Source organism: Tachysurus vachellii, chromosome 6, assembly GCF_030014155.1.
Source record: "Tachysurus vachellii isolate PV-2020 chromosome 6, HZAU_Pvac_v1, whole genome shotgun sequence".
Lineage (NCBI taxonomy): Eukaryota > Metazoa > Chordata > Actinopteri > Siluriformes > Bagridae > Tachysurus > Tachysurus vachellii.
The window spans coordinates 15,549,302-15,570,800 of record NC_083465.1 but is presented as its reverse complement, the minus strand read 5'-3'; the positions used below and the strand labels follow the sequence as shown (position 1 = coordinate 15,570,800).

The 21,499-nt window shown below is 44.6% G+C and overlaps 1 protein-coding gene across 5 annotated transcripts in view; it reads left to right on the top strand.

The window, feature by feature from the left end:
- The window catches only part of zmiz1a (zinc finger, MIZ-type containing 1a), a 121,180-nt gene that overhangs the window by 58,909 nt on the left and 40,772 nt on the right, over positions 1 to 21,499 (top strand). For 4 of the 5 annotated variants that reach the window (XM_060872507.1, XM_060872506.1, XM_060872503.1 and 1 more), the window contains one exon: positions 17,419 to 17,538. In XM_060872507.1, the coding sequence (XP_060728490.1) occupies positions 17,470 to 17,538 (69 nt within the window). In that variant the 5' untranslated portion in view covers positions 17,419 to 17,469. Of the gene's footprint in view, positions 1 to 10,282; positions 10,303 to 17,418; positions 17,539 to 21,499 lie in introns of those variants that run through there. The other variant, XM_060872508.1, reaches the window with a different exon arrangement.

The following is a 21,499-nucleotide window of genomic DNA, read 5'->3' as shown; positions in this document are numbered from 1 at the left end:
GTGTGAACTTTGAGATGTTGAGAGATCAGTTCCTGAATTCTATCCGAATTCCAGCAGGTTCGACTCCGTAAAGTGACAACCAGTAGCTCGGAGCAATTCTCTGATCAATGAGGTCTGATGTGTCTTTAATTCTCTCCCAACTTTATTTCTTACTTCAGATTACTTCCTATTTACTATTTGATACAGAAACACAGAATAAAAATGTGGAAACTGTTTACATCGTCTTATACTGTACAGAGATTAGATAATATATAGTTACAGAGTTTCTTAGTGCCTCAAGAGACGTAGTTAGATTGTTTTGCTAATCTGTTTAGCTTGTTTTGCTAATCTGTTTAGCTTGTTTTGCTAATCTGCCATCCGAATACTAGCATGACAACCAGCTTTCCCACTGATTAGTGAATTATTTAATCTCACTTTAAGGATATAATAATATATACTTTCTCATTAAAGCTAATAATATGATTGGACCTGAGTGACAATATGACGTGAGGGATCAGTCGCTTGCTAGTGTGAACATATTAACAAACGCTCTCTACGCATTAAAGCAGTCTGAAACTTTGAACCTCTTTCACCTCGTTACAAAACATTTTCCACGATTAGATTTATTTAGCTCTTAAAGCAGGCTTTTGCATTTTAAAGACCTTTCCGCACTTAATCGCTTGTTTCTATTCAGACGCTAACAGGAAGTACCTTATTACTTGATCTTGACTTCCGTGCTCCGGCGCCTTTCCCCTCACACAGCTTCAGGTGTTACACTCTAGCTGAGGATTCAGAAGTAGCTGGTAAACCTGCAGCTAGTCAGGAGAGCGTGGCGCCAAGCGTAACAGCCGCATGCCACTATCATAACATCGGTGTGCTGACACAAGCGAAAGCTCACACACAGGACACACAGTGCTGTCCCATTCACTTTCTTTACATTTCTTTTTTTTCCTCCCTTTCACAAGAGGTCTGTATGCGCTGCTTAGTTTCATTCTCGGTAGCAGACGTGAACTTTCGAGCGGCGTAATTGATTCTGGAGATGCAACCGATGTTCTATTCTGCAAATGAACACCCGGGCGATGATTATCTGATCAAAGGCAGCATACCGTGCGAGCCCCGGCAGAGACCAAACCGCAGAGACTCACTTTCTGCACGCTGCAACAATTACATTCTGAATGGAGCCGGCTGTTTGTGTACCGTTCTGATTATTGTTGGTGTTTGTGGCCTCGGATTCAAAGAGAAAGATGGAGAGACAGAGAGAGAGGAGGAGACATGCACACATACAAACGCACACACACACACAGAGAGAGAGAGAGAGAGAGAGAGAGAGAGTGTGTACACACCCTGACGTTTGAGATTTCTCTGTTTTACACTAGTTGACCTGCTGTACTCTGGCCTGTAGATATGGCGCATGGAGCTTGTGCCCTATTGATCAGTGACCTGCCCACTCATAACACACGCATTAACTCGGAGAAACAAACCGGAGCTGTCACATCAACTGTTTGTTGTACATCAACAATCACAGCAGAAAAATCAGCTGTCTGTAGTCTGTTTCCATGAACATAATAATGCTTATGTGTGCATGGTGTGCACATGTATAGACATGGGACGTGTGTGTGTGTGTGTGTGTGTGTGTGTGTGTGTGTTTGGGTTAACAGGCGCACTTAAACAGACTGAAGTGGAGGGGGAGACGCAATCAGAAAAGAATGATTACCAGACAGGCCACATGCTCAGTGCAGATATGCAGCTTTAGCAGTATTCCTCTGCTGCACAGTGTCAAGCATATTGATCAGCTTCTTGTAATAGAAAGAGGGGCAGTGTGCAAAATCAATGCCTGCCCCCACCCTCGCCTCTATCCCTCTCTTTCTTTCCCTGCCTCGGATATAACCTGCTGTCATTATCCGGAGCGAGTATAAAGCACCTCCAGCTTTACCTGCTCCCCTTCCCTAGCACCATGTCGACTATGTGTCGTTACAATAAAGCTATCCTTGTGCGCCGGGCTAAATTGTTTACTTTGTAACCTGTCCACACACCAAAAGCCCCAAAAAAAAACATTTAACAGCACTGATTAATTCCTTCTGACTGCTCTAATCTGGCCCACTGCTATAGGATATAAGCAGACAGTTGATTTCAGTCCATCCTGCAGGATAAAATCAGACTTCGTCCTCTGGTTACGCAAGTACTACCTGTTTGTGTGTGTGTTTCGGTGTGGGTATAGGTGTATGAGTGAGTGTGTGTATTTCCATCTTGCCGGGGGGATTATGTTCCCATAAGGATCGGAAAATCAGCCTTTTTAACATTTGTATGAGCTTTTATTGGGAAAAAAGTTTCCTTTGTTTAGGTAAAGGTTAAGGTCCTCACAAGGATTGTAAGACACGCCATTAATGTGTGTGTGAATAAATGTCCCCACAACGATAGCAATTTCAGACAGGTTTTAACCTTGTGGTTAAATTTGGAAGATCCTCACAATGAAAATGTCTCTTTTTCCGAAAGTGCAGCTTTTATTTAAGGAAAAAAAAGATCTAATATGTTTCCTTTGTTTACTGAGGTAAAGGGAGGATAGTAAGGCCAACATCTGTGTGTGTGTGTGTGATACAGATTATATAAAAAGGTTAATGCTGCCCTTGCAGTCTTTACTCTGTCTCCTGTCAGAAAACAGAATTCATTTAGGTAATCCAGATGCTTTTCCTCGGTTGGTGTGTGTGGAATTTGGCCGACGGTCAGACAGCTCAGGGTGAGCTTTTGTGTTGTTCGTGGAGAGCCTGGTCTTGCCTGGCACTGATCTGCCAGCCAAACACAATGCTCACGCAACATCTAGCATCTTCCACCAGCAAAAACACACCTTCTGCTAATCATTGCCCATTGTGTGCTGGCATGAGAAAAGGCCTTCAGCTTGTCTAATTAAACAATCCTGCTTTCTGCTCCTCTGTCTGTGGCACCGTCTCAGAAAGGGCCGTGGCACACTCATTGTCCTACGTCTGGGGGGAAAAAAGTTTGATCGATGAGTTTCAAACAGCAATTAATGCAGCTAAATGGACCTGCGTGTCGTATTGTTTTGAACGGAGGCTGTCGATACTTATTAGGCAAATTTATTGACTCAATGACAAAGGGGCAAAACTTTGTGTTTATTATGTCAGATGGAAGAAATCAGCAGGCCTTAAGTGATGCAGAGACTTGACAAGAATACAGCAGATAGAATGCGTTTCATGAAATAAACACCCAGCGGGAATTAAAACGGCTCGATCGAGCGTTCGCCGGCGACGTAACGTGATGGAAAATCAGTCTTGTAACTTTAATCAATTTCAAATTGAATTCAAAAAGCCATCAACGTACTTCTTTTGTAATCACCAGCAGGGAATTGACTGATAATTAGTTGAAAGTCTAGTGGTTTGTCATCCACATTTACAGCAGTTATCATCTTATAATGTAATCTGCCCAGTGGTTAATTTTATGAGGAAACAATTTATCTGACTTGATTACACTAAAATGAGGGCTGGTTGCTATTACAACCGAGTACAAGTGAATAAATAGTTTCATATAGTCTTAATCACGTGACACCGATCCGGCACCACGTCACGACGCCACATGGCCTGTCTAATGAACAGGGCTTTATCCCTGTTCTGCTTGCTGTCATGCATGGCTCATTGCACATGCTTCATAGCTGACTGCATGCGCCTTTGTTTCATTTATGTAAATGGAGTGGCATGGGCTGCAGCGTGACCTTATGGCAGCACACAACCCCATGACATCAGTCCGAGCGTTTTCCTCTCAAAGCGGCTGCATCTTAATGAGTGCGTGCTGCGCCAGACTTGGCCGAGCTCGGCCTTACAGATTTTGGCTTGGAAGCCGGCCTCTGCGGCCTCGCGTGCTATCTACCACAGCGGGATCGGTAGGGCAGGAGGAAGAGGGGCGTTTCGCTCTTTTGCGCTCTGTGTCTCCGTGTCACTTTTACACACAGACACGGGGGGGTTAGCGTGTGCGTCAGTGGCGAGTGGGCCCTCTGTGAGCAGATGCCCGATCTGGAGCGGGTTGGGCTCGGCTGGGCTTGGCTGTGTTAGTTGCGGATGATGAATGGTGCTCACCTGGTGGTCTCTGTGAGGGCTGGCAGGCTGCACTGTGGGGGTCTCCCACCAGCCCAGCCCAGGCAGCGTGTGGCATTAATCAAACCTCTCCACCTGCCTCTCTCTCCCTCTCTCTCTCTCTCTCTCTCTCTCGCTCTCTTTCTCTCTCTCTCATGCTTTCTTTCTCTTTACATATTCCCGAGCAGGCCTGTCACTTGGAACAATGGGCCTTTTAGCCAGGCTCTTCTAACCGAGAATGGACAAGGCCTGCGTGGCTGACACTTTTAAACACACTGGCCATTTTACAGCTAAACCTGTTAATATCAGCGCACTCGTGCTGGAGGTGTTTAATGCCGTTATGGAGGGAAAGATGAAGCTCTTTCTCTCCTAATGAGCCGGAGGACAAAGTGGACTTAACTTGTTTAATTCACTTAATATGGTAGTCTTTTGCCCTGCACTGCTGTTTTAACTGCTTTTGGCTGTTTAATACCGGAGTTAGTGACACTTTCTGCTAAGGTCACTGAACACATAATTGAGTATTTAGTGGGGCCCAGCTCTTACCTTCCAGAGGACTGATCTGCGTAAGCTTTACTATTAAAGTCAACGAGAACGCATTCGTGTTTGGACTAGAATCAGAATTTGGCTTTTTTTTTTTTTTTCCAATCACAGTTCATCCAACAAACTGTTTCCTTTTTTCACGTTCAATCCACTCTATACGTCAGCGCTTCACTAGTACACGTTCCTGTTAATAATAAATCAGCAGAGGATTATTGAGGAGTCGCCTGTTGTTTTGTGAAATGAAACTTTAACAACACATCATTATAAATGGTTATTTACTCCATGTGAAATTGACCACCGATCCCCTTGTGATCTTTTTTGGATCAGATGAACCCCAGCAGCTCATTAAATATACATGCTGTGTATTGACCTGAGCCTGCCAATTAGCTGGGACTGTTTTCCATTGCTAATAATTGCCTACTGTATGCACTACCTCTGCAGTCCACCAGCGCTTCGTCTGTTTGGGACTCGGAATGTACTTCTGTACATTTTGCATCGCTGTGTATATGAACGAGACGAATCTCCTGCTTGTGAGACTTTGCTAGGGTCCTGTGTGCAGATCCACAACATAACAAGCCAGAAAGAAGCAGTGGCATCTGTCCTTGCTGAGCAACTCTCACTAGCTTCACATGCTTTGTCTAATTCTTGCCAAAATATTATTTGATCTCATTTAGATCTAAAAGCCCCAGAACATAATTTCTTTTAAAGCAGACTTTATTTAGTAATAGACTTATTCGGTGTAATCAAGGAGTAACGTGTTTCTCTCTTGCATTACGGTTTCAATCATGTCAGAGATACCGTGAGAAACAATCATCTCTGGGCCATGTGCGACTCAATTACTTGAGGCAAGAGGAAATGTAAGAAGTGGTTTATTACTTCTCTTTTTTTTCACAGCTGCTGCTACAAACTCCTAATTCTAACACTGTTGCATGACAAAAACCTGGTAAACATTTAGCTGAAGGATTGCACATTTTCTTCATTTAGAATTAAAGGGAATCTCTTTGCATGTACCATTTATTTGTGTGTGTGTTTTAAGAAAGAAGGCATACACATGTGCAGAGGCCCAATGGTGCGTGCATGTGTTTACGGGCCAATAAGTGGAAAACAAAAATTGGATACAGAGTGTTCTCCTGTCTGCAGATTTGTTGAAACGCTTGGATTTCATTTAGGCTTGGAAAGCTGGCTTTCCTTTCAGGAAGTGTTCTTCCTCTCCCCTCTGTATAAACAGTGGAAAAGGGACTTGAAGAAAATGTCCCAGACTCACTGTTTCCACTGTAAACATGCACTAAACTCTTTCCACCAAGGCTTCTTTCAGAAAAAAAAGGCCAAATCGGGCGGAAAAAAAACACAACAACAAAAAAAACCCCTCTGGACGTTTTATCAGTAGCGCTAACAGGTACCTGAGAGCGAAGATGTTTAACTGCGGTGAGTTATTTCTCAGTGTCCTCAGCTTGAACTGTTAGTGGTGACTGTGAGAATGTGAGAAAGTGCAGAATGAAAGAGCTTTGAGGAATGAGCTCTGTGTTTGATGTGTGCTTGGACACCACTGTTCACCTTATCACAGTCACTTCATTTCCACATCAGTTATGATGGAAGCGTGTGTTCACGCCGCGCCGATTGTTGCTCGATGACAAAACGCATCAGTTTCAAAAGAATCTGGATTCCCAAAGTAAACAGTTACACAGAACAAAGAAAGGGTTTGTGTGAAAATGAAGAGAACAGTTCAGTACTATTTCAGCTCGAGGTTTATCCTTCATACAAAAACAAATACTACAGAAGCTGTGGATTTAAAAAAAAAAAAAAAAAAAAAAAAGGAATTGTTCCTCACCGAACTCATTAAATAGCTCGCGACTATTCAGGGAAAAAATGAAAGATATCCCATTTTCTTTGTTTCCTGTAAGCTGTATCTCATCTTTTCGCTTGTTATTAAACTTTTCTTTGCCGTTAAAACAGCAGTTTCTCTTGTCAGCCTTCTGCTCCATAGCAAACCTTAACCTGTAGTTGTGACTGCGAGAGCCATTTTTTTTATTGCATTGTATCAGCCATGAAAGAGGTGCTAAGATGGACACTCTGTATCTCCGCCAAGCCAAAAACTAATCTAAATGGAAAACACATTGTCTTCATTATTTTGCAAGTGCTGAAAGAGCCCCGTTGCTATAGTAACAGTCGAGCCGAGGCCGAGGGCTGCTCTGGGGCCGGTGAATGGAGTACAGTGGATGAGCAAAAGAGCCAGATGGCAGAAAAGGCTAGTTAGAGAGACTCAAAGTGCTGCTTGCTTGCATCAATAATTTCCAAGGTGGCATATTTAACATACACACAGGAGCTCTGCTGTGCCCATAGGCAGCTGCAAGTCACATTGTAGTTTTGTGTGTGTGTGTGTATATGTGTGTGTATGTGTGTGAGTGAGTGAGTGAATGCGCGAGCAAGCAAATGAATTAATGAGTGAGTGAGTGAGTGAGTGAGAAATTGAATGAGTGATTGAGTAAGTGATTGAGTGAGTGAGTGAGTTAGTGAATAAGTGAGTGAATGAGTGAATGAATGAGCGAGTAAAAGTGAGTGAGTAAATGAATAAGTGAGTGAGTAAGTGAATGAGTGAGTAAGTGAGTGAGTGAATGAGCGCGTAAAAGTGAGTGAGTAAATGAATGTGAGTGAGTAAGTAAGTGAATGAGTGAGTGAGTGAGTAAGTGAGTGAGTGATTGAGTGAGTGGGTAAGTAAGTGAATGAGTGAGTGAGTGAGTGAGTAAGTGAATGAGCGAGTGAGTAAATGAATAAGTGAGTGAGTAAGTGAATGAGTGAGTAAGTGAATGAGCGAGAGAGTAAATGAATAAGTGAGTGGGTAAGTAAGTGAATGAGTGAGTGAGTAAGTGAATGAACAAGTGAGTAAGTGAATGAGTGAGTGTGTAAATGAATAAGTGAGTGGGTAAGTGAGTGAGTGAATGAGTGAGTGTGTAAATGAATAAGTGAGTGGGTAAGTGAGTGAGTGAATGAGTGAGTGAGTAAATGAATAAGTGAGTGGGTAAGTGAGTGAGTGAATGAGTGAGTGAGTAAATGAATAAGTGAGTGGGTAAGTAAATGAATAAGTGAGTGGGTAAGTAAGTGAGTGAGTGAGTAAGTGAATGAGTGAGTGAATGAGTGAGTGAGTGAGTAAGTGAATGAGTGAGTGAGTGAGTAAGTGAATGAGTGAGTGAGTGAGTAAGTGATTGAGTGAGTGAATGAGTGAGTGAGTGAGTATATGTGTAAGCTAATGAGTGAGTGAGTAGGCAGGTGAATGAGTGACAGAGCGAGCGAGTGAGTGAATAAGTGAGTGAGCGACTGAGTGATTAAATGAGTGAGTGAGTAAATGAGAAAGTAAGTGAATAAGTGAGTGAGTGAGTGAGTGATAGATAGATAGATAGATAGATGGATGGATGGATGGATGGATGGATGGATGGATGGATGGCCGGAGCTTTTCTTATTGTAGGTAGATGAGGGTGTCAATTTGATTAAAAGCAGTGAGGAGGACATGGATGAAATTGCTCACATCCATAAAGCCATGGCCACCAGACAGAGCTGCATATTTCCTCTGGAGGACCGGTAATGAATGCCAAGAAAACTGTTGTTTTCACAAGGTGGTGCTGGAGACCAGACCAGACAAAAAAAACTGGCAGGCTTGCAAAGCTTTATGAAACATTTATTAAGAAAAATAAAGTCTCTTCATATAACTGAGCGTCTTACTAAAAGCCACCAAAATCCCAACAAATCTCTCCCATTTCAGCTCATTGGTGTAGGAAGGCCTACAGGACATTCTTTTCAAGCCTCCACAGAGCCAGAAAGCCTAATGGTTTATTCGGAGCAGCAGAACTGTTTATAGCGTTAAGCTGAGGACATGGCTTGTTTTGCGAATAATAAATGCAGTGACTTGCACGATTGATTGTCGCAGTTTAAACAGTAGTTGTCGTCACGGTATATGACCTTTGGCCGATTTGTTAAAATAGCGTTAGTTATTAAAGCAGGAGCCGCTCGGGTCTGTGTGTAAATGACGTTTTAGAGGAGCTAATGAGGGAGAGGAGAAGGAGGACAGAAACATGGCCTCTAATGGCCACACTGCCCTTCGTCATGGTGATTCATGTCAGTGCGTAATTGGTTTACCTGCCCGCGTCTGTTGTGAGGCTGTCCGCGTGGCTAAAAACAAATTACCCACCGCTGACCTTTCAGCTCCACCATCCCAGCCAAAGGAGAGGAGAGGAGAGCAGAATGGAGACTTAAGTACACGAGTATTATGGTGGTGCCATTCCTTGGCTTGGATTTGACTCTTATTTGGAGAGCATTGTTTGAGCGAGAACTGCCTTTGGCTGTTTTTGTTTGTGCTCAGTTCATGGAATGTGAGGTTGTGAAAGCAATAGCGTGTCACTCGGAGAGCCACACGTCTCCAGCTCTATTTGCTCGCTCCTAGATGAAGGCGGTTGCTGGGTCTGGAACAGCAATGTGTGCACCACGCAGCTTTGCTTTGCACCACTTATCTGTCAAGAGCAGCGCGTGTGTGTGTGTGTGTTTGTGTGTGTGTGTGTGTGTGTGTGTGTGTATGTGTGTGTTAGGGTAGGAGGAGGCGCAGTAATTCCCCACTTCCTGCATAAAGGATACAGTATCCATTTTAGTGACGGCGTAGATGGGCTCCAATTTAAATCTTAATCCACAGGGGCTGAGTGGCAGTCGGCAGGATTGATTCCAGGCCGCCTCACACGCGCCGATTCTCTCTGTGATACCGTGACACTGCCACCATCCTCCTCACACACATCTTATGCTGCTCTATGGAGCTGTTGACAAATTCTGCACCTCACCCCTTACGGTCAATCCACTGAGCGATACGTACTTAAAGAAAGAAAAGGCCCTAAAGAAATGTTATTTATTTATGCCCCAAATGCTATCACTAAAAACACTGCTCCTGTGTTTCACCAACACTGCGCAGTGTGTGTGTGTGTGAGTGTGTGTGTGTCATGCTGTATGTGTGGAAGATGATCATGATCAACATTTGAGTAAAAAATAGGAGGATTTCTTTACCAGAGCACTGCAATATAGTTAAACAGTGCAGTCTACTTCACAGGACTGTAAATTATATTGAATTGTATTTGGCTTTCAGGGAAGTTTAAATCTGTTCTGAACAATATGATCAAATGCCTTTAAACATCTATTAGAAGTGAGTTTTGTTTATTTCCACATAACAGGGAAACCTGTCTTGTCACACGTAAAGAATAAAGAATAAAAAATAAAAAACAACCAAACAAAAAAAAACTACTGAATTCCTTAAACAATAAATGTAAGGAATAAAAAGTCAGAATTTAGTCTCGGCTCTGTAAGACCTCGATGGTTACATTCCTGATGACAAATATTTAACAGTGCCCACGCCTGCCTTCAGGACTTTTTTTTCTGAAAGGGGAAGTCCAGGAGCTATGTGCGTGTGTGTGTGTGTGTGTGTGTGTGTGTGTGTGTGTGTGTGTGTGTGTGAATGAGCCTCCTCAGTTGTGAGCACAGAGCAGTATTTGTGTGAAGTGCCGAGCTCAGCCCTGCGGGTCCGTTGCTCTGTGCCCGCTGGCGCCCTCGCTGCCCGACGCGTCTCCGTACAGGATCCCCCCATGCCAACACTTTCCATGACAGTCCTTCACATGCCAGCCTTCCATGGGCAGCAGAGCGGCTCGAGAGCGCCTGTCCAGCAGAGCTTGTACTAAGTGTGAGTTTACTCTCAGTCCATTACAGCCTAATCTCATTAGCTCTCTGCCCAATCCAGCAGCAAAAATGAGAGAGCCTCACTGCTTCCCCTCTGCCCTTTTGCACTCGAGGCTTGCTGCAGAGTGCACTCACGCCTTGGAGTAATAGGCGCTGCTAGGAGGTGCGTACGCGAGTATTGACGAATCCCTTTAATTATCGTAGCAGCGTCGTGAGCTGCGAGCTAGGTTAATCAGATTCTCTGCTTTCGGCTCAGGCTGTGGCTAGACTGACAACTTCTCTTCACGGATTCTCACTTTTGCCTCTAATTGCTTTTCCTTTCATTTCATTGGAGGTTTCTTACTAATTAGATTTGTTTCATAAAACAGAGGGAAAAAGCTGTCACACTGGAGGTCGCCACACTTGGAGGTCCCTAAAGGGAAAAAGTGCCGGATTTGTAGCACAGTGTAGATGTGTCTGGTTTTGAGCTCACACTTTCCTTTTTATGGCTCATCCATCTCTATCTCTTGTTAATATCACTATTACACACAGTGCAGTCATTGTCTGTGGTACATGATCTTGTGCTCTCACAGGTTATGTCTGGACGGAGGCTCTGTATGGTCATGTGTTAGAAGAGAATAAAGGCGTGAGCACGCAGCTGTAGTGTGTGTTGGATTTGTGTAGCACTTGGCAGCACACACGGACATGACTTTTTTTCTGTCCGGCGTGGGAGGCAGCAAACGCCTCGGCCAGTACGAGTTTTCAGCACTTACAGATAGCGAGCCTGGCATGAAACATGGAGTTTCTCCACTTTACCTGTTCTTGGATCTGGATCTGTTCCCTGTTTAAAAGTTCTCTTTAAATGTGCCCCAAACCTCTTGACTGGAGGCTCTGCTGTTTGAAACGAGCTGCTCTGCTTTGAGATAAAGACTCGGCCTGAAATACAACCTCTCGCTTTGAACAAACTTTGCAAGAATGTAAATTACAGCGTATCCTAAAAGCCCGGGCCTGGAATTCCTCCTTTCTGCTGTCACCCTAAATTAGACGTCTTAAGATTTAAGCATCTTTTTTTAAAAAGTGGAAACATATTTTCTGCCTTAACTCGTAATGCATCAAGTTGGCAGAGGAGATGCTCCCAATCCTGAAGTGTTACAAACCTCATCTGAAGTCCGATCTCATTTCAAAGAGACAAACAGAAACTAATCACTGGAGCGTGAATATGAAGTTTCAGTCTGAGCTTTCCTACTACTGCACTGCTTCAATATTCGTGGAATCTTTTCTTTTCTAATGCTGGGAGACTTTTAGTGTCTGCCCCGATGTGATGTGCATTAAGCTCTATTTATAGACCGGAACAGCACATGAGAGATTCACTGGCGGTCATGAGCCTCAGTGTGACCTGATTTTTCAAATGTACTGCTCCTCCCTTACATCGATAACCACAGGCTAGACAGCATTTTTCACAACGTGGATTTGAAAGCAAAATGTAAAACCCACCCACATTGATTGAAGTAAAATTCGTAACACGAGGAAACGTAGGAGTTTGGACAGACCTGTATGTGGACCACGTGGACCGGCTTCACTTGTTTTTTGAGCTGTGACAACATCTCAACCTGATTCCTGAAGACATTTCTACGATCCAAAGTATAAACAAGTTTCAGCACAAACTTATAACCAATGTCACTAACAAAACTATTTCAATAAAAAGAAAAGGAAAGATTTGGATAAACATTTCAGCAAATATTTATTTACTTTCATTTGTAGTTTGTAAGGGGGGCACGGTGGTTTAGTGGTTAGCACGTTCGCCTCACACCTCCAGGGTTGGGGGTTCGATTCCCGCCTCCACCTTGTGTGTGTGGAGTTTGCATGTTCTCCCCGTGCCTCGGGGGTTTCCTCCGGGTACTCCGGTTTCCTCCCCCGGTCCAAAGACATGCATGGTAGGTTGATTGGCATCTCTGGAAAATTGTCTGTAGTGTGTGATTGCGTGAGTGAATGAGAGTGTGTGTGTGTCCTGCGATGGGTTGGCACTCCGTCCAGGGTGAATCCTGCCTTGATGCCCGATGACGCCTGAGATAGTCACAGGCTCCCCGTGACCCGAGGTAGTTCGGATAAGCGGTAGAAAATGAATGAATGAATGAATGTAGTTTGTAATTTAGTAAACACGTGAATTGTGCCATAATTTAGCACAGAATGGAGATTACACAGTATGGATGCAGTCTAACAAATGAGCCAGAATCTTGGGATGAGTAAAGGCGTGTTCAGGGCAAGGAGGTAAATTGTGACTGTGGCCGTGTCAGGTCGAGCAGGCCGAACTCTCGAGTTCTTATCTGAACTAGCTGGAGGTTTTCTCAGCTCTCCCTTCACCTCAGTGAATCATGGAGCGCCAGCACACCCACAGCCCTTTTCCTTCAACACGTTCATGGAATGATGGGATTTTCCCGTGGGTATCTGATTGCACATACCTGCCATTGTAGGGACCTCTGGCACAGTGCTGCTGTTCAATATTTATAGCCACCAAATGCTTTCAAAAATCAAATTGTTAAACAGCTGCTCTCAATTTTCCCATGTTTGGGAAGTGCAGAACACAGGACCACAGGAAGAGTCTCCCTATAAAATAACTCATTTGTGTTGCAAATTAGTCCCTTTAGCTAATTAATTTACTTTAAACAATGTTTTTTTTATCTGCTACATCATCATCTGTAACTGCCTCGGGTGTAAGATCGACCGGCAGCGTCTCGGGTGACTTACCTAGCTTTGCCACTGCGAGCTAAAACTCCGAGCTGACCCCATAGCGGTCGCAGAAGTTACAGCTTGTGCATAAAAATCATGCGCTGCACTGACGCTAGCTCTTTCCGCAGCACTTCCCCTGAGGTGAGGAGTTAAAGTGGATATTATCTGAGCTCTGCTCCTGGTGCAGCAGCATGGGGCAGTCATCGGTTGGCTGTTAGGATGTGGGAAATGCTGGCTTGACATTATTTTCAGCATGGCGAGATCGGCCCTGTGTTAGTGATGTGCTTTTCAACCCTGCCTCTCCGGCGCGATTGGGGGCAAGGTCACACACGCTGAGGTCACCGCATCTCCTGGGGTGGTGTAGAAAATATACTGCACAAAGAAACAGAGTGTGTGACTTTGGTTTATAGGATGTCTTTGAACACAGAGGAATTTCGGTGCATTTTGTTTCATTCTCACCATTCTACGCTATTCCTGTTATAACGAAACGTAATAAACATGCGTTAGACGCTTGACCCAGTGACGTGCACATCACCAGCTTTAGTGAATAATCCATTTTGTGTTATTGTGCTTTCATGTGTCCAGGATTTTTCCTTCATGTTCGGTGTTACTGCCACTCTGTGGCCTCTTGTTATTTTCATCTCAGACCAAGTGGTCTCTCTCTCTCTCTCTCTCTCTCTCTCTCTTTCTGTCTGTCTTCACCAAGCATCGGCCAGGATTAAGCATTAGCCAGGAGCTGAGTGCATAATGTCCAATCTTATCAGTCCCTCTGGGGAAGAAGTGGTCAATGGCAAAAATAGCAGTAGTAATGTTACCACTAACAGATGCTGCGTAGTAGCAGCGAGGATTATTACTGGCAGAGCCAATGGCTGTGTTTGATGTGTATTAAGTGATCGCTTTTTTTTTAACACCATTTATACCAACTCTGAGCTAGTGCCTATCCAGAAAAGCTGAGGAATAAGTAATGGCACACTCCTAACAGACCCTGTCTAGAAGTTGATTCATTTAAAAGGAGGTAGATGTGAAGGAAAGTCAGCTGCTGGACAGTGTGAAATAGAGAGCCAATGGCAGATGGAAAGAGTGAAAGAGAAAGGCGGGAGAAAAGAAGGGGGTGGGTGAGAGAGGAAGAATGGGGAAGGTAGAGTGAGTCAAAGGGATGGGAGGGAGCGAGGAAGGGAGGGATGGAGGAGAGAGAGAGGGAGGGAGAGAGAGAGGGAGAAAGATTGTGGGAGGGAAAGAGGCCAGACTGGTGCAGCCGTGTTGATTGGCTTGTATGAAAACACATGACTGCAGTGGGGAGCCTCTTGCTCAGGGTGAGTGGCTCTGCTGCAGACCAAACCACATTAGATGAAATGAATCCATTCCTCAGCCTGTTAAAGCAGCATGCTCCCAGGGCTCTGGAGAGAGAGAGAGAGAGAGAGAGAGAGAGAGAGAGAGAGAGAGAGAGAGAGAGAGAGAGAGAGGGAGACGGAGCAGAGGAGGGGGCGAGTGAGTGGCAGGAGGGAATGGGGAGAGAAGGAAAAGGGAGAGGTGGGGGTAGGCCGAGGCCAACACACACACACACACACACACACACACACACACACACACACACACACACACACACACTCTGAGTGGCAGAGACTGTTCAGAGGATTATAGCACATTTTGGGACAGCACAATGGCAAGCAGTGGAGTGCCTTTACCCAGCCCAACTCCACACACACAACAAACACAGCTTTATGTGTTTCAGTGCAGGGGCTGTGTGTTGAGACTGGGCAACTGAAGCACCAGACGAAAAAAAAATAAAAAATCTACACATTTAAATATGGCTTAATGTTTAAGCCACTTAGCAGATTTTACACTGTCGTGACATAGTAAGCAGAAGTATTTGTAAAATGCTTTAATCTTTTACAAACTTGCTGCGACTTGTAGGACGAGACACTTTTCTTCTCCATTCTTTAATTGTTATCCGTGTTCATCAGCCATCATGACTTTCAGCGTCAGCTAGTAACATGTGAAAGCAAGGCTGGGCTTTTTATTATGAAATATATATATATTTTAATCTTATCCATCGACGCGAGAGTCGATCTTCTGTGACCAACAGGTACAGACACACAGCCTCAGCCTCTGCTGGCACACCGGTTAACACACTCCTCACCCCTGTTCCGAGAGGAAAGATGACTGATAACAGCAACTACAGGATTTACAAACCCAGTACAGCCCGGCGGAGACAACAGTATGATATAACAGTGCTCGAGAAGTTCAGATCTATTCACTGAGATGTAATTACGGTCACTGCTTTAAGCCCGGCCTTTGCTCAAATATATTCGATTTGTACATTCTGGTATCGCTGTCCCTCAGTCCACATCCTGAACCCGGGAAACCGGCTGATGATATTTTGAGAGCACGAGCAAGAAGTCATTTGCAAGTTGAAAATACAGAAGTCAGTCATGCAGCGTGTGTCTGATTATAAAGAGATAATCTCCTTTCTCTCCCTCCGTACCTCTTGCTCTCTCACTTCCTCTCTGCTTCTCTCTATCTTCCTGCTCCCTCTGTTAAGGCAGAATGAGTTTCCACACAGTCATTTTTTGCCCCACTTCCTGGCTTTTGTTTTTTCGCTCTGCTGGTATGCGTTATTAGTAGGGCCGCCTCTCTGATATGATTAATCTTCCTTCCACTTCGGAGGATCGTTTCATGCCCAGATGGGTCGGTTTTGTAATCCCTTAGTATCACCTCCTCTGATTGTGTACGCTCTTATACGTCTCATATGGTTATATTCACATATGCAGAGACGTGTGCAAGTTATCTAAATGCTAACACACACACACACACACACACACAGATATATAGGATTTTTTTGTGCCATGTGTCCTGGAATCTGGTCTGGTTTTAGGATATGACTGTAGCCCTTTGTGTTTGGAATGACTTCATGGCTAGGCTGTGCTCCTCTCAGGATAATGAAGACATGAGTTTGTTTTCATTGAGGTAGTTGCCGGGTTATATAACCAATGTTTTTTCAACACTCCCTGCCTGAGGGACAGAAGAGTGAGGAGCGAGGGAGGAGCAGAGTACCGGACTCTGGGCTCAGCTCCACGACCGGCCTGCGTCACAGAGCAGGATGCTCAACATACGACATGACGTTTTCATGTTATTGTCTTTCTCCCAGCAAACATAACCCAGCACCATGAGGGAGACACAGACAATCTTCTTCTCCTTGTCACTTCCTTTCCGTCCTGCTCGCTCATGTTCTATCCGTCTGTCTTTAAGTGCGAGAGACAGCAGGGATTGGTAGGAAATGGTTAATCAATAGCCACAAGGTCAACTGGGCATGCGGCAGGTTTGAGAGTGTCCTGTCAGCGAGCGGGAGTAGAGGATTTGTAGCGCTTGTAAAGGCTTAAAGGAACACGGGGAAGCTGTGCTCTGATAGTGGTGAGACTGCAGTGTGGGAGGGAGACACCTGCTGGAAACCTCCTGTTACTGCACATCTTACCGCTCGGAGCTCGACCGCTGCTTTTGGTTATTTCTCAGAGCAGCTGTATACCTTAAAATTCATTTGTACTGTTTTGCTTACAGTGTTTTGCTAGTGCTTTATTAATGAGCCTGTCACTACACAGATAACTGTTTCTCTTTAAAATACCAAAACTTCCAGCACTTGTGAAACGTCCAGATCACGTAGAAGAGCTTCATCTGGCTGCCGCAGGGCTGCATGCTGGGGAATTTATTTTTATTTTTTTTTCAGCTGCTTGCCTGTTTGGATTCAGAAAATTTGTAAGAGTGATGGTGATAAGTTCGGCTGATGAGGAACGAAGTCCTGCCTTTACCACCCCTAGTCTCCTCTGGCACATGAGTTACAGCTCGGAGCCAGACGCCCTGGATTTACTCAGCGCTGAATAGAACTGTAAATCAGCTAGCAAGGCAGAATTGATAACCTTGAATGGAAGGTATGATACCTTTAACAGCATGTAATAGACATGCTGATGGGATGCAGACGTTGCTTTGGGAACAGAGCGCACACACATGCGGCGCACGTCTTGTCCATGACATCTTATTTTTCGTGGCTGGCCTATGCTCTCGAAACTAGCGTATCCATGACATAGCCGGCTGTCAGACTGGTAAATCAAGGCCGAGTGAATTTCTAAGCAATGCAAACAGTTGCCTCTGCGGGTATACTCTGCGGATACAGCTTACCTTAAACAGCGCTGGTGTTGGTGTTTCCTACATAGCTTGGTTTCTATCTTTCCTCTACTTCTACCTTTTTTCTCAGAGCCCTGGTCAATTTTGAATAGACATATGTTTAGTGGTTATCCTTGAAATCCTACGTTTAAAAAATAAATAAAAATAAATAAATAAAAGTGACTGTTGAGGTGATCGTCAGTGAAGTGCTTTCCCTCTCATGCTGACACACTCCTCTCTTTGTCTGTCCAATCCTCAGAGAGAAGAACTTTAATGGCTTCCAGGTAGAGAGAAAGAGACAGCAATCAAGATGAACTCGATTCCGTCGATGGACAGACACATACAGCAGACCAATGACAGACTGCTGTGTATCAAACAGGTAAGCTGACGAGAGCACCAAGCCCAATCAGCTCGAACAGTAAGCTTCACTTACATGTGTACAACAAACCCTATACAGGCATATAACCTGGATTTCTTTACACTGTTAAAAGCAGCTGAAACACTTGTCTGACTTGTGTTGCAGCCGTTCATAAATATAGCTTGAGCGGCGGCACATTTGGTAGCCGAGCGTTCACGGCTGCTTGGCCTCTGTAAGCTTCCTTAAATGGTGATGTGTTAGCTTTCCAATTGGCCGGGCCTGGATCGGGTTGCAGAGTGAGGCCAGAGCCGAGGTCTCCTCCCGTCTTGCCCCTTTTCCCAGGCATTTCTGAAGCTTTGTGTCTAGCACATCATGGCGACGGTTTGCTTTGTGTGCTGAAATATCCAATAGACACATATCTAGCGCAGAAGTTGAAGAAGAAGTCCGTCTGTGTTGATATATATGAGCTGGAGTCATATACAGTAAACACACAGGTAGTTTGTGACCCAGGGCTGTGCTTTGTCATTTTTTTTAAACACCGCTAATGGCTTGACAGTGTGTTTGTTATGAGTGCAGGTGTGACTCTTTGTTGCTGTTGACAGCTTTATGAGAGCACGCAACATGACTGTGTGTGTGTGTGTGTGTGTGTGTGCTCCTGAGCGTTTATAGTATCTCACTTGCGTGTGTGTGTGTGTGTTAACGCCTGGCTTTTGTTACCTCTGCCCTCTCAATTATACCAGTCTGTGGCATTAACGGATGCCAATTGAAATGTTTCACCTGCTTAATTCATAACAAATGACATTACTAGCTTTATTACGCACGCCAGATTGTGGCTCGTTAACCAAAAAGACACAACACCATCGATTGACACTCATTAATCAAATTGAAATGGCACATTTGGGGTGTGGTGAGTGTGTAGTATATCAGGCGTGACAGTCATGTCAGTCAGTATAGGGCGGATATGTACACGCGCGCATGTGTGTATTTGAATGCAGCCCAATGCACTGTGCTGTTTTGATTCAGGGTGCTGGCTGAAAGCCGGTGTGTGTGTGTGTGTGTGTGTGTGTGTGTGTGTGTGTGTATACGTACGCGTGCTTTGTTTTGTTTTTTTTAACTGCAGCAGGTACAGCCCGATCCTGTCTGCCGGTAAACAAGGGCACCTTATCACTCCAGGTCTGTCTTTGAAGCCTGGCTGCCTGGGAGGCTGATACTCTGCATCTGATGCGGACTTTTTTCCTTTCTTTCTTCTGTCTTTGGCCTGTGACACACTGCTCTGTTTGCTGCTTCTTACTTTGTCTCATTGTCATAGTGGCATCAGCTAGAACTGTGGACGGTTCAGCAGCGACGTGCCAGGTCCTGTGCTAACTTTCTAACAAGCAGCAAAATAAGTAACGCCTGAACTTTTTAGATAGTCAGCAACAAACACAACATTTCATTGATCCAGGATAAGAGTTATAGATTAATATTATAAATAAAAAGCACCTCTTCTTGAGTACTTGCTTTGCATGTGAGATAATGTGAGATAATGCACTAAAATCTCTCTGAAAAGTTGTTTATATTTAAATTCAAGCCTACTTTTGAAATGTCTGTTTTGTACAACTGCATGAAGGAAATGAAGTCGGATAAGGACGCTCCCGGCCCTTGAGGATCAGTAGGAAGATGGAATATAATTTTCTTATTATGGCTTAAATCCCAACATCGCATCAACCGCTTGCTTCACCAAGTACTCAACAATATTACTTTTAGCCAAGTCTCGACATCTGCTGTTATCTGTGATCTGTTGATATTTTCTTCAAGGTAGCGAGTGTAAAGGAGTAATATTTTCATTGTCGAAGGACTTTCCTTCCCACACAGGCCTTTCCCTGCATAACTTTGGTTGTCGCAGGGCTCCAGATGCACAGTAAAAAGCCACATGCCCAGCAAAGAGCAGCTGAAAGCTATCAAACAAAATGAGAAGCGCTTCAGTGACAGCCCCTACGCCCTTACAGTTGCACTTCAAACTAAATTCCATACAGTGTTTATCCTGGATCTGGCACACCATTACTTTCAGCTCCACAGTGCTAAACTCCCTCCTGTTCGGTTCGGAGTCTATATAATCTCTTTATTGTTCACAACACTTCCCTCAGAGCACTTGAAAATGTTATCTCAGATGATCAGAACAATTAATTTGCCCTTTCCTCTTCAAGACCAAGAACTTCAGTGCTTGGAATTAATTATGGAAACATGGCAGAGCAACTCAGTTTTAATTAGAAAGCCTTTTCCTATGTTCTGGAGCAGGACTGAATTACTATTCGCATGCAAGAGGAATACAAATGCGTGGTGCTAGTGAGCCATGCTCTGCTTCTAAAGCAGCCAGATGTGGAGTTGACATCCTCATGCTGATGAGATGTGCAGCCTCACCTCTCTGATGGTACGAAATTGAGACCAAAAAAAGGCTTTTGATTAGACACACTTCTGTATTAGAGATTTGTTGGAGAGACGAGTGTTGGATAATATCTCTTATTCATCTCATCCAAACATAAGAGGCTGTGTCAGGTGACGGATAGTCGGAGACGCGTGGTGGAGGGGTCGTGTTTGGACAGTGGCAGCGTGGCAGGGGGAAAGGTGGAGCGCTGAGGTTTGGCTGGAGCTCTCTTAACACCTGTGTCATAAGCTGTGCCAATCGTGCTTCACCGCACACGCCGGCTCGACCGTGCCACTAAACACACACGTACACATGCTGTATCCCCCCCCCCCCCCCCCCCAATCTGTCTTACCTTCATTTCCCTCCATATCACTCGTCATTCCTTTCAGAATACCAGCTCAATCAGAGAATTACTCGCCTTGAAACACAATTTTGTCTCAACCAGCTTTGTGGCAGGAGATTTTTTCCCCAGCCCACACTGCCCTTATGTTGCACAGGATTTACTCAGCAGGACTGTGTGGCAGCACACACTGGATCTTTGTCACATGAGCTCTTTGTCAATGGACACCAAAGCCTCCCATTCAAATGGCGACCTCTGCTGCCCCCCCAGAGACAATGCTGCTTCCTTGAAGCAAGCGGGGGAAGAGGAGGCGCTCATCAACCAGCATAATGGAAGTTTTCAGAGTGTGCATCGTCTTCCTCTCGGCTCGGTCACAGCATTGGGCCATTTCCAAAGCGAGGGCTCTGTAGAGGCTGGCTCATTTGTTTAAATTTCTCATCATGTCTTGTGATCACCAGTGTGATAGGGATGGAAAGGAAAGGCAAGGTTTACTCAAGGAAAGGATAAACAATTTCAGGGCTCAAAAAAAAAAAAACAGTGAAAAAGAATAAGCCTCTTTGCATTCAACGCCTCAAAGCTTCCCTCATGTGCATTCTTTTGTTTAGCGGCCTGCTTGGCTACTGCTTTCAGTGTCGCGGATCTATTACATCGTAGTGGACAAAAGATGATGAGGAGGGTGGATTAGGACACGCTGGGGTGGTGCGAGCAAGCCTTGAGGAGCATTGAGCTCTTTGTTAATGGGAAGGAGTGAGGGGGGGGAGGGATCCATCCCAGAATGCACAGCTGCGCTCAAGCCAGGAGGCCTTGTGTGTAATGACCGGGTCTTCACAGGGTCGCACAGATGCAGCAGAGGTTAAGCAAAGATGGAGCAGGAGGAGCTGCAACTCTCACCAGAGACTGACTCAAACATATAAACAATCCTCACTCCGGATGCCTTTATCTCAGAAAATGCTCTGAGGCATTGCTGGGGAAGAATTTGACGTCCTTGTGAAGGTCAGGATGTCCAAAGTAGGAGTGCTTACATCTAAACGTACTGTTTTTTTGTTAATATAAGGACCTGGACAAACTCTTTTCTCTGGACAAGTTCTTCAATCTCTGATTCAGTGATCCAGCTTTGACTTGAGCAGAACACCTTGTTTCTACTGTGTTTATTTCTTTTTCACGGACGACCGGAAAGCCTTCACTCATACAATTGGTACTTCCTGTATTGAACACATTCCTGAGTTAAACAGCCATCC